Source organism: Populus euphratica, unplaced genomic scaffold (assembly GCF_000495115.2).
Source record: "Populus euphratica unplaced genomic scaffold, PopEup_1.0 scaffold117.1, whole genome shotgun sequence".
NCBI lineage: Eukaryota > Viridiplantae > Streptophyta > Magnoliopsida > Malpighiales > Salicaceae > Populus > Populus euphratica.
Genome location: NW_011500008.1, coordinates 304,449 through 319,560, shown reverse-complemented (window position 1 = coordinate 319,560; position 15,112 = coordinate 304,449). Strand labels below are relative to the sequence as shown.

Genomic DNA, 15,112 nt, shown 5'->3' with positions numbered 1-15,112 from the left:
TCAATCTTATAATTCATATAACGAGTTTCACATGTTAGATCAGGTTAATTTAGGTTGCTTTTTGGGTTGCTTTTTCTAATTACTTTTTTTATTTTTTATTTTAATATTAGATTGGTTGGAAATTGGGTTTCATGATTTTTCTCAATTTGTTTTCTATAAAATTATTCTAATCTCATAACCCAAATCGTAGATTTGACATGTTAACTCTCTTAATTTTTATTTTATTTTTTAATTAGGTTTTGTAATTTTTTTAGTTGCTTTTCATGAGATTATCTCATTCTCAAAACCCAGGTCTTAGGTTTAGCGGATTAATCTAGGTCTATTTAATTTTTTTATCCTTTATTAATTGGATATATATATTCAATTTTACCCTCCAATAACTATATTTTCTTTTATATATATATATTAGTTTTATTTTTTAATAATAAATTATTTAAAAATTAAACTTTATAATTTATTTTCAATTTGTTTTGCCTTCATGTTATGACTTTTTTTAAAATTTTAATATTCAACAATATATGTTGAAAATGAAGCTTCATCATTATTTTTTTCATGTCTCCACTCCCCAATCGTCTTTTATTTGTTTATGTTAGGGAAAAGAAAGCAGACACTAAAGCCTAACAAGAAGATAGCAGCAATTTCTTTCTCTAAGCAAAAGCGGCCCTAAGCACACAAGTTGTTTTAAAAAAACCGCAGACTACCAAAGTTTACATTTTTATTTTTTTGCTGTAACAACTAATAGTCTAATACCATAAAAGACAACAATCTTACAGCACTATATACACAGAAATCCAATGCCAAAGGCACATCATTTGGTGTTTTCATATTGTAATACACCAGGGGAGGGAGGAGATCTTATTCCCATTTGCTCTTGATTTTATGGGTGTGTCTGAAGTCGCATCTCAGCACCGAGCTTCCATCCATCCTTCTCAGCACAAAACTCTCCACCAACGCATAGCAACCAAACTTTCTCCACCCATTTTCACTTCTGATCTCCACCGCTCTCTCCACCGTCTCATTTACATGCCCCCCATCGATCCACCCTCCTGCCTCTTGCACCCATTTCATTTTTTCAACAGTTGCAGCACTTACACCCACCCTAAACCCTCTCCCGCTGCTATTTCTGCTTACAACTCTATACCATATAACCCCATCATGACTTACTCCACCATCCCTTGTCGCTTCCATGCCAAAGACTAAATCCATTTCTCTTTGCACATTTACACTCACCATTATAGTACTTTCTGCTTCATTGTTGGCATTCTCACATGAATATATCTGCTTCCAATATTGCTCAAGAGTCATGCTGTACAACATTGTTCTCTTCATTTGCTCCCTTATCGTAGGTTCTTCTTTAACAAGCACAAAAGGGCAGTACCATCTCCCGACAGTCACACGAGAGGAACTCTTGGTAGACAATGGAAAGTCAAAGCTTGGAAGTTGTGATCGGAGAGGGACATCAAGACCTAAAGCTTCACTTAGTTGACATTTGTAAGACCTCGAGCTTCTAACTTCCCAACCCTTTTTTCTTAGAAATCTTGGAGGAAAACCATCTGGAGCAAGAGAATTGGAGAAGAAACTCTTTCCATGATGTCTATGAATCTTGAATTGCTGGTATATGTTTCTGTAATCAAATGGCTTCGGTTTTATGTCATTTATGACACTCTTGAAGCACCATAAACCCATGTCCATCTCCCTTGAACATGTGCAAGCTTGCCTGCAAGTTATACATCAATATTAAATGCTCAAATCAACTAGTTAAGATTGTCTGCTTTAGGAAAAAATATACAATGCTAGCTTTGCTTTTTTTGCATTTTGTGTGTGTGTAGATTATGCACACAAAAACGTTATTAATATTTAGAGAGGGAAATTGCATACCCTTTGTGTGAGCCCTTAGCTTTGATAACATAATAGCAATTAGAGGACAGAGGCTGATCAAGAACTGGGATAAACCAAGCCTTCTTAACTATAGTTTCTTCATGATCAGACGAGTGAACTACAGATAGTATCTTGTCTTGAGGGAATGGGAGCTTTTTAACTCTCCTGCTCTTACGAATACCCCAACAATACGTTTCTTGTGCTTCTGCTTCTTCATCAGTAATTACCAGGTAACCGGTGTATGGACCTTCAGGTGGCTCTCTTGAAAGAGCACTCGGGAAATTCCTGTACAAGGAAAGTGGCCTTGTCACATACATCTTTCTTCTCCCACACTCCCACAGTCGGTGCAATGAAAGTTTGAGCTAGAAATAACTGATTGATGCCTTATGTATTAAGGTATGAACAGTGGCTTTCATTATGTCATCACATCATATCAGCTAGCCATGCAATAGTAATTAAAATTGGCATGGATTTGCATGATTTTGTTAAAGACAGCATATCCATTGAAGAAAAGGGAGCCTTTATTGGTAAAGGCAGCTGCAATTAAAGATAAAATAAGATCAAAGCAAGGATTCTGCTTTACTTTATCATCCACTTTCACTGTGCAATACGTAATCGCATCCTTTTTTCTGGCTGCAGCGTTAGAAGTTGTGTTAGATTTGATAGACAATGATTGTAGTTGTCAATATAGATGGATCTAATCCAGTGGATTCTTGTCAACTATAATTAATTATTATTATTAAAAAAAACCTGCAAAGAATTTTTTTAATTCAGGAAGCTTCTTGCAGATGTTACTTTACACGTTCGATGGCTATGATGACTGTTTTTTGATATGTAATATTTTTTAAAGTAATTTTTAATTGAAATTATGTTAATATAATTTTTTTTAAAAAATTTATATAAATATATTAAAATAATAAAAAATACTTATAAAATATTAATTTGATACTTCAAAAAAAATAAAAAAATAAAAATGATGTTATTGTCAAATAGATTTAAGGCTCATTTAACCTCCTAAAGAACAGAAAGAAAATTATTTTGTCATTGTATTTTTTTTTTAAACATGGACTTGAAGCATAATTTGGTGGTCGATTCAAAACTTAATATGGTAAATTTGTTATTCATCTTCTTCACTCTACCAATAATATTACACGTCTTAGTCACTCTACCAATTAAGTTTTTTTTCGTTATAAAATGTCTCTTCATTTCTTTCACTCTATTTATCTTTTTTTTTTTTTTACTTTTTTTTGTTTTTTGATAGATCTATTAAAATCCTTGCTCTATTTATCCTCTCTTTACCTGCATTTCCTTCTCTCTATTTTTAGGATTGCTTTTAAACCCTAAATTTTCTTGGTTTTGTCTAGTATTCTTCTTCTAATAGATTATTAGGTTAATGGATCTCCCTCATGGATTACTCTTTGGCTCTTTTATCTATCAGTTCAAAGAAGAAAATATCTTTAATGAAAATGGTAATTTAATCTCTACTATCAATTTTGATATATTGTATTGTTTAGCATTAGGGTTTTTGGAATAGTTCGATATTTCAAAAGTAATTGTTAAAAATTCTTAATAGAATGGTAAGTTTGTTAGAAATTCTTAATGGAATGGTAAATTTATATTTGTGGCTGTTAAATATTATTATTTATAATAATTGTTAATGAAAATTCTTAATTGTTAGAAATTCTTAATGGAATGATAAATTTTTTTTATATATAAATTAGGTTTTCTCTCTGTCTGTAATTCTAAATTGTTCATTGTTTTGGCCTTTAGAGAGGCCAAAACAGCATTGTTTTATATATATATATATATATATATATATAAAAGATTAGGTGTCAGCTGGATTTATCCAGGTTGTTCAAGTTCTGGATCAACTTGCTGGGTTAATGGGGTCTCACCAAGCCAATTTCAATTTCTTTAGGGATTTTTATTTAGATTTGAATCGCTCCAAGGCTTGGGTTGGTCGGGTTTCAAGTTAACCCATCAAACCAATTCAGATTTTAAAATTATGATTTGAATTAATCAAATAGTAAATTGAAAATTTACAACGTGCAGCTGTCTAATGCCAAAGTAGCAGAACCGGTATGCTCCTCAATCATGCATCTCCCAAGAACTTTACAAGTCCGTAACCACAGCAGAAAAAACAAGCAGCTGCAGCTCACTCAAGTCAATATCTGAAAGACATGAGTTGGCTAAGAAGACAAACTTAACAAATGGAAAATAAACCATGGACACAAGTTTTCGACTGCCAATTACAAAGGGATTTTTACATCTTTTGGTGTCAGAAAAAGTATGAGAAGGGTTGGGAAATTCTTGTCAGTCAATAGGTAGGGAAACAACCGAATCAAGTGGCATCTTCAAAAGTATGGATCAAGCAAAATGACAAAATATATGCTGGTTCTCACAGGGGTGTTATGGAATGACCATGACCAAGGATCTATCCCGTGAGAGAAGGATCATTTGAATATTTTTCCTCTGTATAATTTTGCAGGTTAGTACAAATCGCTCATATTCTGTAAAGCACAAGCATTCAAATCTCAATAATTTCAACATCATCAAATAATGGTTCCTTTTCCCTCTCTTTTAAGCTGAAAAATCACCTTATTGATTGAGAACCCCGGGCCATGCCAGTTGTTCTTGGATAAGCAGCTTATGCATTAAGTTCGAGAAATGCCTTGATAATACCCATCATTTGTCCCCCTGGAAACCGTCCAAGGCATCCTCTTGCTGCCGCTATCTCACTAAGTTCACAAACTGAATCACCGCTGAAAGCTTTAAGCTGTTTGCTGCTTCTCTCCTTTCCCACCTTCTGAGCTTCCACAAGGTCTTCACCAGCCTCAACAGTAGGAATAGGAAATGGATCAAGGGAAGTTTCCATGATGATGGACTCTCCACCCACGGCACCCACAAAATCTCTCAACCGGCACATCGAAAACGGAACTGGTTCAAAACTATGGTCTCCATATTCAACCGGTGTAGAGTGATCTCCAGTGACACAAATGAAATACTGAAACTTTCCGGTTGATTCTGCTTGCAAGAGGAGCTTGGCCAGCTGGCCAATAGTTCGATCTACAGCTTCCAATGCTTTAACTTTCAAAATGCTTGCCTTGTCATGGCCTGCATCATCTATTGCCTGAAATGCCAAATATCAAGTAAATCAACTACCAAGAAGACATTGAGAACTTCAAATCTAAGCATAGAGGTCAGGCATTCAGCCTTTCAAACAATTTTCTATCCAGACCAGGTAAGTCACAAGGGAACTAAATAAACTGGTAAACAATGAGAGGGGAAGAAAGCCTCCCAGAAATAAATGATACTTAGAGCCATCAGTATACCCTGCCAAGAAATGAAATGTGCTATTTTCCCAAACAACATGCTGGAGCTGTCCTGAACTCTTACAGTCGAAGCTCAATCAGTCTCAAAGCTTTTGGGTGTTGAATCCATCTCTAGAAAGTCCTTGGTCTGTATGACCGTACAGCATCATATACCATTTCAGCCTAAAATGCATGGAAGCTACCGATAGTATTTTCTATCTAACCATGATTACTATGAAAGCATTTATCAAAGAACAGAAAAAGATGAGGAAGCTTCCCAAAGTCATAACCATATAGGTGAAACAATTCTGCTACAAAAGGCAGCCTTTTCTGATTATGAAAAGGATAGAGATAATACACACAATGAGAAGGTTAAGACCTTAATGTGGAGAAACCCAAAGTCATAGCCATCTGGTCGTCCTGGTTTGTGCTCGTCCTCCCCTGGTACAAATACATTGGGAGAAGGCGCCAATGGAGCTGAGAGTGCCTTAGCTATGACAGTTGCTTTGGAAGTCAAAAGCGTTCGATAATCTCCGGTTGCTCCAGGAGCTTCTAGAATATCAATATCTAGTGATAATCCCAAACCAGCAATAATTTTAGTGGGAGCTACCATGCATGCCCATAAACCATGTTTATCCTGAAAAGAAGGTACCTGAAAAATAATATGATAAGAAATATACTCAAATTTGTACTGCATAGAAAAATTAGCAAGAAACATCTGATATGATACAACTCTTCATTAAAAATCTCAGCCCCCTTATTCCTTTTCTACCCAGAACTGTTCAAATGAAGACCATTTAGATCTACCAAGTTTTATGGCAACCTCACACCCTTAATTATTCCACAGAGACTGCAGCAGAATTATGAAATTTGTGAAGTTAAGAATGCAACAACAGTCCCACCTCTCTCATGCTGCAAGCGGTATTTCATGAAATTTTACCTCCCATACAATTTGTAATCCAAAAAATGACACATTCAAAATGAAAATCCTAAATCAATACTTGAGTCATTTAGAAGTTCCTCATGTTGGTACAGTTATTGTTCATCTTACAAGTAAATATAAAGGGAAATGGCACGGATGTTGTTTTCAAGCAATAAAGCAATTTCTACCCCTTGATTGCTAAAATGAATGAGAACTTGAAATTTAATTTCCTAAGGTGTTCACTACCTTTCCTGGAAAAAATAGACATGATTCATGGAAGGATCGAGACAACACACCTCAATTCGAATGCCACATCCTCGTAAAAGGACCACATTGGCAATATTCTTACCCTCTGCTGCTCGTTTTGCATTTAGTGGGTGAGAAACCAGAATACGAGATATCTCCCTGGATAACTCATTAACAACTGCAGCTGTATGTCTTGCCTCGTCAGTGTTATCTAAGGCTTCAGCTTGAAGAAGTAAGCGGTTGTCCTTAAGTGGATCTGTTGCTGATATATTCCCACTCAGTTTTGGACCTTTCACCACTACTCCACACCTATGTTCTGTTGCATACCTGTATGAAGTGGTTTCTTGTTACTTTTTCATCCTGTGTTTGGACCTTGCTCTTCAACTGAGGGACCAAATGTTTCATAATCAAGGTTTCAGAGAATTTTCAAGGATTTATACTAGACGGTTGGAGAAGAGCAATACAGCCAAGAAAGACAATTTAGCCAATCACATCTGCTATTCTGAACTTGCTATTTTAGGCATGCTTTTTTTCTCTTTAAATCTTATCTTAGAGTAATCTAGAAGTTACCCATTTAGAACATGCACCCCCACTTAGCCAAACACTAAGAATAATAATAATAAAAGGGGGGTAATTAGCATTTGTATAAGAAAAATTCGAACTTGAAAGTTCCAAAGAAACTTTTAAACAAAAAGAAAAAATGTTGATGCAATTTTCTAAATTAACAATTGAATAAAGCCGTTCTCAAAGACCTATATAAAGTAAACCTGGTAAAAGCTCCTTCACATCAGTGCGTTAATTTGATTTTGTGAGCTTGTTTACAACCAACAAAACAAGGTTAACTCAAATTTTCAGTGACATGAAGAAGCTTGCAACAAAGTTGTGAATGATCCATTCTAAGCAAGTTTGTCCAATCAACTTGTTTGAAAGTCCATAATTTTTCAGATAGAGAAGGATGGCTATGCCCCCCCAGAAAGAAAAAGGAAGAGTGGCTAGTTTAAATTTTCAGATTATGCAGTTTGAGCACATTCTTGTTGTCTTGATCGATCAATAAGTTACTGCATTTAAAAAGAATTTGCACCTGACTCTGACTTCATATTCTGGGAAAGACGGCAACCTCATTCCATCCAGAGCTGCACAGAGAATAGGCCCTTCTTCTTCAAAATGCCTATCAGCCCTTCTACTGGTGACTATTCCAGTTTTCTCATCTAACGTTGCAAAATTTGACTGCAGATAAAAAGACAACAGAAATGCATTAAATGAGAAAACCAACAATGAGAAATTGTGGTTTCTCCAATGTTAAAATGTTTTCTGCAACAAATATAACTGGAAGCATAATATATGAACAGAAATCGAAAGGGATGGAAAGGGGAAAAAAAACTATTGAGTTATGTCAGAGCTGGAAAATTGTGTACTTCATGAACCGCAGGGCTTTTTCTACCCTGACAGTTCACACAACTCTTTGTATTAATATATAGATAAAACATAAGAGACTATTAGGTGGAAGAGATTCATTTTTAGCCCATAAAAGTGGGAAACAAAAGTTATAAAATGCTCTGACTCCCTGACATGCAGGAAAGTTTAATGTGGAGAGCACAATCCCATGAATAAATAAATAAAAAATAGCAAGATAATACAAGAATGTTCTTCCCTGATTTAGAAAGCATCACAAGAAAAAAAAAGAAGGAAAAAGACATGGAATTAACTTCAAGATCCCAAGCACATATTTTCTAGTAATCATGTAAAATTTCTCTAGATAAAGACAAATCTACAAAGACCATCTTTGGCTGAAGTAGTATGCCACCCCTGTTTCTAAGGTATTAATTATAGTTTCTGTGTTCAGCTGTGCATTTAGTAGCACACCTAAATTCCTTTACAAATAAAGGTTCATGAGTAAATGACAAAGTGCATTCTTGGAGTATAGAATATAATACCTGTATTTTCTATGACAACATTCCGCATGCTTAATACAAGAACGAAACAGCGTTTAACAAGGGGGCAAGACCAATACAAAAATAAATCTTTCAAAAGAGGTTAAAGTACACACGGCGCGCACACACACTCACTTTGAATGCAATATCGCCAGAAGACATTGCCAATCCAGCACCCATGGACTCAAAAGCTCCTCGACCCCGATAGTACACTCTGGGGTCATAACCTAACAAGGAAAGGTGAGCAGTGTCACTTCCACAACTCAAGCCTACTTCAACAGGGTCCATAAGACCATTAACTCCGCTGGATGCAATAGCATCTAAGTTAGGCACGTTCGCTGCTTGCAAAGGAGTCTTGTAGCCAAGCCTCGGCAATGACACATCACCCAATCCATCGATCAGGATAAATGCCACTCTCCTTTTTGGCTGCTGAGGTGTAACCATACTTCTATATGTTATGTCTAATTCCGCCTCCTGGTTAAATTACAAGTTGCTGTCCATAAAAAAATGACAATTTTAATTATATGCTAACTCAGAGCAAAGAGCTCACGAGCTGAGCCATGAGACAATTTAAAGCTACATCTTATACATACAGAGCACTTTCCATATATCAGAACTAAGTCATGTTCCTTAAAATTTACCCATTTCAGTTTTGGCATGCAATTCAATGTTAATTTCATATAGAGATTAAAATTATAAACTCAAAAAGCCAGTGAATTTAATGGGTAAAACTAACGTTTATTTTAAGCACACACTTATATATACATACTAATTCGATCTTGTTGCTTTACAAAACAAAAATCTACAATAACTCAACATGACAGATCCTGATTTCTTCAAATTGAGAGCAAATAACAAAATGGGTTTCTTTCATCATATCTAAAACACACTAACAAACACCATAACAAGCTAAAAACAATCAGATAATATCCCACGTAGGAATAATCAACCATGAAAAAAGCGAAAATCAAGTGCTTCAATACCTTCGATTCTAACCAACCAAAAAAAAAATTTCAATGAAATCTTAAGACACTAAGAATTGCATGTTAAACAAAGAATAGAGACAACGACAATTAAAAGAATCAATAACTGCTAATCAATGGCTGCATGATCATACAACTCTTACCTCAAAAGACCAACCAAAAAAAGAAGTTCGAATGGTGATTCAATTTAGTGATTTTGGGCTCAAAAAATGAAGAGAAGAGCTCTTAAAAATGTAGTGATGTGTTGGAACTTGATTGTTTAACGATGGAGAATCTTTAAGATACGAGTGTCTGCGTCACTTTTTTGCTCTGTTTTTGCTTTAGCTTTGAACTTTGAAGGGCTAAAGCTTAAAAGAGGTTCAACATTCCAGGCAAATTAATAATAATTTAACATATGTATTTACCTTTATCTCATGTAATGTTTGATAAATTAACTGATTTGCCACTTGATGGATGTGCTTGGTTACCTGGATATTCCTGCTCTGCTGTCAGATTTGTCATGTCCACACTCAGTGACTGGATGGGCTTATATTCTGGATCCGAATAACACTTTTGGTTCAGCTTGGACTTGGCCAGTAGTTTGGCCCTTTATTTCTTTTTGCTCAATTAATTTATTTAGCCTCTCGAAGAATTTCATCTATTAATTTTAATTTCACAATTCTCCGTATTTCTCAAAAGAATTTAAAGAATTTTTATTCAGTGTCATTCCAGAAGAGTGTAATAAGAAAAATTAATAGATATAACTCAAAAATATATTTTTAAAAAAATAATAAAAAATACTTTGATAGATGAACAATCAAAGACCTACATGCCTAAATTATTATTACATAATATAAAAAAGAAGATATTATTTGTCGCACGTGTGCGGCGTCGCGGTGAGTTTTTTATTTTTATCTAGAAATGTATAATATCCAATTGCAAATATAAGGGGACAAGAAAATCTAGTCTTTTGATAGTGAAAAATGGAATGGGAGTCGCCACCTAATATTTTGGTCACTAGAAACCCTAATTAGTCTCAGAGATTGGGTACGGGGACTGGTTGCGTAAAGAGAAGGTATTAGCACCCCAAATACACCCAAACAAAACATTTTTATTTTTATATTTTTTTGATGACTTAACAAAAACCAAGTATTTTAATATCGGATTTGTATCTTTACAGTATAAAAATACAAACCGATATTGATCAAAATACAATAACAAAACATGCGAAAAATCACATATTATTTGAAATAATTTTTGAAGAATTTTTATTTTATTATTTTTTTTTTGCAAACTTCACTATTCACATGAAATATAATTCACGTGAATAGTAACAATAGCATTTCACTGCTCAAGTGAATTATGTTTCACTTGAACAGTAAAATGTGAGGAATGGTGTAGGCACAACGACGAGAGGGGGTGGACAAACCTGGTGGCAGAAACGATGTTGACGACGATGGCAGACACTCCCAGTGATGCTAGTGGTGGTGCTGGTGGCCGATTTGGGCGGTGGCGTTGCTGCGGTGGCGGCTGAGGAGCCCGATTATAGCAGCTGTTCTTTCTTTTTCTTCCATGTGCAAAGGCGTTGCTTCTTCTCTTGGTTTCTTTTGTTCCCTCTGTTTCCATTTGGTTCTTCTCCTCTTGATCTCTGGTGTTTCCTTCTGTTAGTTGTTCGTCCTCTTCTATATATGATGGTCTCTCCTCTCGATCGTCCCTTCACTGTCTCATTGTATTTTTTTCCTTTTTGTTGTGCAGTGCTGGGATGGAGAGAGGATGAGCTAAAAGGATGATGATGGCGTGGGCAGTTCTGCTAAGTTTGTATTTCCCTCACTTTGTTTTAGAAATCCTTTCCTTCCCTTCTCTATGTTCTTTCTTTCAAACTTCTCTCGTTCATACTTCTCTCCCTCATTCAATTTTCCAAAAGCTTTTTCTCCTCCCTCTCCTTTTTCTGTTTCTGGGTGTTATTTATAGAGCCAAGGAGCGGGGCTCTTTACTGTTGCGCATGGGGAGCAGGGCATGTGGCGGTTGGTCAGTCGGTGGGTGCGACTCCCTCGGTTTTTGCAGAGCATGCGACAGGTGGTCGATCAGTGGGTGCGACTGGCAAGGCGTGGCTCCCTCGGTTTTGGCAGGGCATGCGGCAAGAGAGAGATACAGCAAAATTAAAGAAGAAAACAAACCTTTTCTTTCTTCCCCTGCTGCACGTCCAGGGGAAGAAGAAAGAGGAACAGTGTCGTTCAAAACGACACTCTTCTGATATTTTTTTTTATTATTTATTATTTATTTTTATTTTCATGGGGGCCAAAATGGGTTACAACACTATTCATCTAGTTATAAATATTTATTAAACACTACAAACTTTTTTTAACAAAGAAATTTTTTCAAGTTAAAAAAATAAATGCATTTACATAAACTAACAAAACATCTTCATAGAAATTGAACTTTTTATGAGCTATGATTCTAGCAAGACATGTAGGCTTAATATAAATCTTGTATCCAGGTTTATTAGTTGTTAAGTTTGACCAATGGCTAGAAATTTGTCTTTAAAAATAAGTCTATTGTGAAATAAAAAATTCTGCCATATTTAAAAATTTAGTATTATCCTAGAATAAAAAAATATACTTGTATAGTATACATCAATAAATTGTAAGAAAAATTATGTGTGAACAATTTTGTATTTTAACTTTTTGTAACTCAAAAAAGTATTTAAGGTGTAGATATTGAAAAAATACTATACATGCTGAATTAAAAATACTATTCACTATATCAATGTAATGAATGTTTTGCCTCTTTATCCAAAAAAACCTTAAAACTAGTTATCAAGTATATTGAAGTGTTTTTGTAAGACCCATTTATCTTTACTAAATCAACTAAGGATAAATAAGGTTTTTTTTTTTTCCATTTAAAAGCAAAACCAATATAATACTTTTGGAAGCAAAAAGTTTAAAATTGGTGTTAAAGGTTATTTTTGTATTTTTATAATGATTTTTCTTGTTATTTTAATATCATCTGAAAGGCAATTTAGTTTTTAACTAAATATAAAAAATAATAAATAATTAAAATATACAGTGATACGATGAAAATGCCATTAAAAACAAAATTTTAAACTAGAGTTAGAGGGTCTTTTGGTCTTTTCACAATGATTTATTTTGTTATTGAGTTAATTAATGAGAAATTTGGTATTTGACGAAATAAAAAAACAAAACAAAAATGTTAGGCATGTGAAGCGCACTCCTAAAAGTGTGCATTGCCTCTTTATGTCTAAAAATATCATTCCACCGTGTCACTAAAATCTTCTACATATCCTCTCGGTGGAGTCCTCTCGGTGGAGTGCTGCATGTTGAATATAGTGATTTGATTTGTTTTTAGTAAATCTTTATTTTTTTTCTCTTCTCGCTTGAAAAATACAGTTTAATCCTTTTTATTGTTGGTATTTCAACTTCAATCCTTAATTTTTTTTTATTTTGAATTTCTATTCCTGATCCTTTTATAGAAATTTTATTTGTTTTCAATTTTGTCTATCAATTCCATCACATATATTGTTTCTTTTTCAAGTTAGTCCTTAATTTAAAATTTTTTTTCCTTGGTCTTTTTATAAAATTTTTATTGGTTTTTAATTTCATAATTAAATACAAATTTATTGCATTAAGTTTTCCAACTTGGTCCTCATTGTTTTGATTTTTAATTTTTTTTCTTAGTATTTTTGTAAAAAATTAATTAATTTTCAATTTCATTATTTAATTCAAATTTATTATATAGTATTTTTACCAATTTAATTTTCATTCTTTTTATTTTTTCTCGTGTTGTTAATGTAATAACCCAGTTGTTTCTCGTTCAGTCATGAGACATTGGTCAATCAAACAACATGAAAATGAAATATATATATATATATATATATATATATATATCATGCCATCAATACTTTCCACAACAGTGTTTATAAATCAATTCTAAAAATATCATTAATCAATATCTTGCAATGCTCGTATAATCATATAATTCAACATCTTAATAAAAAAGAATATACAATACAAATTGTTGTACAAAACACATATCACCTAAATACATAATTACATAATTTATAACAAAACATGTGGAACGGAGTTCTATGCACCTTGATCGTATGATGTTCCTATTGCAATTCAATTGCAATATAAGAATAAAAGAATGATAATAATAATAATAATAATGAACAAAATTACATGATTGAGCATTTTACTATTAACTTGGATAAATAATTGTTACTATGAACTTCATAAAGCAAGGTCATTAATGATTTCATCGTCTGATGATAATCTTATACGTGCATCCCAATCATTCAACTTGAGGTCTAGAGTCCAATGTTAACCTTTTTTCATGTGTGCCTTGATTGAAAAATCTGAATACTATTAACCAAACACAAACCCGATATTATATTATGATTATCTGATATAGGTTCTATTAGCCAAAACTAAACAGTTTATTCAATCTCAATCATTCATTATGGATACCATTAGCCAAAGCTAATCACATCGTTTAATCCTAGTTATCTGTCATAGATACCATTATTCGAAATTAATCATGTTATTCGATCTCGATTAACCATCATGGATACCATTAAATAAAGCTAATCATATTATTCAGTTAATTATATCATGAGTAATCTCACACAACCATGTTTGAGTAGCAACAATATGCATAAAATCCATTGTAAAGATTTAACATAAATATTGATAATGGTGAAGACCTACCTACTCCTCCCATAAAGTGTCATCGTTCATCGAAAGTCCAATATTGGTCACACCTCCTGATACATCAAATGATCATCAATTAGTATTTTCACATCCAATAACCTTATAGACTAATACCATACACATTTCAAGAATACACATGTTCACGTGCATGTGTTCTTCATATCATATACTCATATAACGAAAGTCATAATATCCAGACATTTCTCTCAATTTAAATGTAGGTTACCCACAGAAATCCCAGGGTTTAATTCTTGAGTCTCGTAGTGGGATTAGGTGAAATTGGCGATGGAATCATCAACAAGAACTATATTATTTCTGGCATGAAATTTCATTAATGAAAACTAAGTCACTTCTAACACAAAAAACCATCACTAAAAATTAAATCACAAAAATTAAATCATTGCTGATATAGAAAATTATTAGCAAAAATTAAGTCATGGTTGACACATGCAATTATTAGCAAAAAAAAATAAGTCATTATTAATTTAGAAATCATCAATGAAACTAAGTTAATATTGACATAGAAAATCATTAATTAAAACTAGAAAATCATCAGGGAAAAATAAGTCATGGCTAAGTCAATATTGACATAGAAAATCATTAATTAAAACTAGAAAATCATCAGGGAAAAATAAGTCATGGCTGACTCATGAAATTGTTAGCAAAAACTAAGTGCCTCCTTATCTAGAAATCATCAATGAAAATTAAATCATTTACGGCGTTACTTTCCCCTAGGTTATGTATAAAGTTTACACTAAGCTTTCTCCTCATTTATGGTTTATACACTCAAAACATTCATATTCATCCATATTTTTTTTGTGTAAAGGTCTGCACTTGTGTCCTTTTATTCCTTATTCTAGTTAAAACTTCTTATTTAATTGTTTAATCTTGAATTAAAAAAAAAATATAAGAACCCTAAATCTTTCATTTTGAGTTTTCTCCCTCTCCATTGTTCGAAATCATGAAGTAACAACCAAGGAAGTGATACCATTCTTACTTCACGATTTTAAACAATTCCAGGGAAGGTTTTGCGTGAATATCTTCTTCCCTGCCTCTCGATTTTCTTCTTCTTTTCTTCTGCTGTTCCAGCCGGCCTTCTAGACTCTTTTTTCTTCATTTTTTCAGTTATCAA

At 33.5% G+C, this 15,112-nt stretch overlaps 2 protein-coding genes and 1 long non-coding RNA gene across 4 annotated transcripts; 1 reads left to right on the top strand and 2 right to left on the bottom strand.

Moving 5' to 3' along the window:
• Nucleotides 1–618: 618 nt before the first annotated feature.
• LOC105141283 (DUF1262 family protein (DUF1262)) lies at nucleotides 619–2,543 on the bottom strand. Its single transcript, XM_011048467.1, has 2 exons — nucleotides 1,879–2,543; nucleotides 619–1,717 (listed from the first exon to the last, which is right to left on the bottom strand). Exons 1-2 carry the CDS (start codon nucleotides 2,193–2,195, stop codon nucleotides 856–858), a joined length of 1,179 nt encoding a protein of 392 aa, XP_011046769.1. The 5' UTR covers nucleotides 2,196–2,543; the 3' UTR covers nucleotides 619–855.
• A 1,777-nt stretch (nucleotides 2,544–4,320) lies between these two features.
• Nucleotides 4,321–9,612, bottom strand: LOC105141282 (uncharacterized). 2 transcript variants are annotated; one of them, XM_011048464.1, is made up of 6 exons: nucleotides 9,415–9,612; nucleotides 8,424–8,781; nucleotides 7,439–7,584; nucleotides 6,408–6,684; nucleotides 5,569–5,841; nucleotides 4,321–5,008 (listed from the first exon to the last, which is right to left on the bottom strand). In XM_011048464.1, exons 2-6 carry the CDS (start codon nucleotides 8,730–8,732, stop codon nucleotides 4,526–4,528), a joined length of 1,488 nt encoding a protein of 495 aa, XP_011046766.1. In that variant the 5' UTR covers nucleotides 8,733–8,781; nucleotides 9,415–9,612; the 3' UTR covers nucleotides 4,321–4,525. The 2 variants fall into 2 exon arrangements, with proteins under 2 accessions (XP_011046766.1, XP_011046768.1); XM_011048466.1 differs by having other exon boundaries at nucleotides 8,424–8,762.
• On the top strand, nucleotides 7,534–7,979 carry LOC105141281 (uncharacterized). Its single transcript, XR_845333.1, has 2 exons — nucleotides 7,534–7,644; nucleotides 7,787–7,979. It is a non-coding gene; the product is annotated as an uncharacterized LOC105141281 (long non-coding RNA).
• Nucleotides 9,613–15,112: the final 5,500 nt, after the last annotated feature.

What these genes read in the sequence shown, in the direction of transcription:
- LOC105141283 (XM_011048467.1), bottom strand. Translation starts at nt 2,195, where the DNA reads ATGTATGTGACAAGGCCACTTTCCTTGTACAGGAATTTCCCGAGTGCT. An exon ending in GCTAAGGGCTCACACAAAGG is followed by an intron (nt 1,718 to 1,878) that starts GTATGCAATTTC and finishes TATAACTTGCAG; the next exon opens with GCAAGCTTGCACATGTTCAA.
- LOC105141282 (XM_011048464.1), bottom strand. Translation starts at nt 8,732, where the DNA reads ATGGTTACACCTCAGCAGCCAAAAAGGAGAGTGGCATTTATCCTGATC. An exon ending in GATGTGGCATTCGAATTGAG is followed by an intron (nt 5,842 to 6,407) that starts GTGTGTTGTCTC and finishes ATTATTTTTCAG; the next exon opens with GTACCTTCTTTTCAGGATAA. An exon ending in TTGGGTTTCTCCACATTAAG is followed by an intron (nt 5,009 to 5,568) that starts GTCTTAACCTTC and finishes TTGGCATTTCAG; the next exon opens with GCAATAGATGATGCAGGCCA.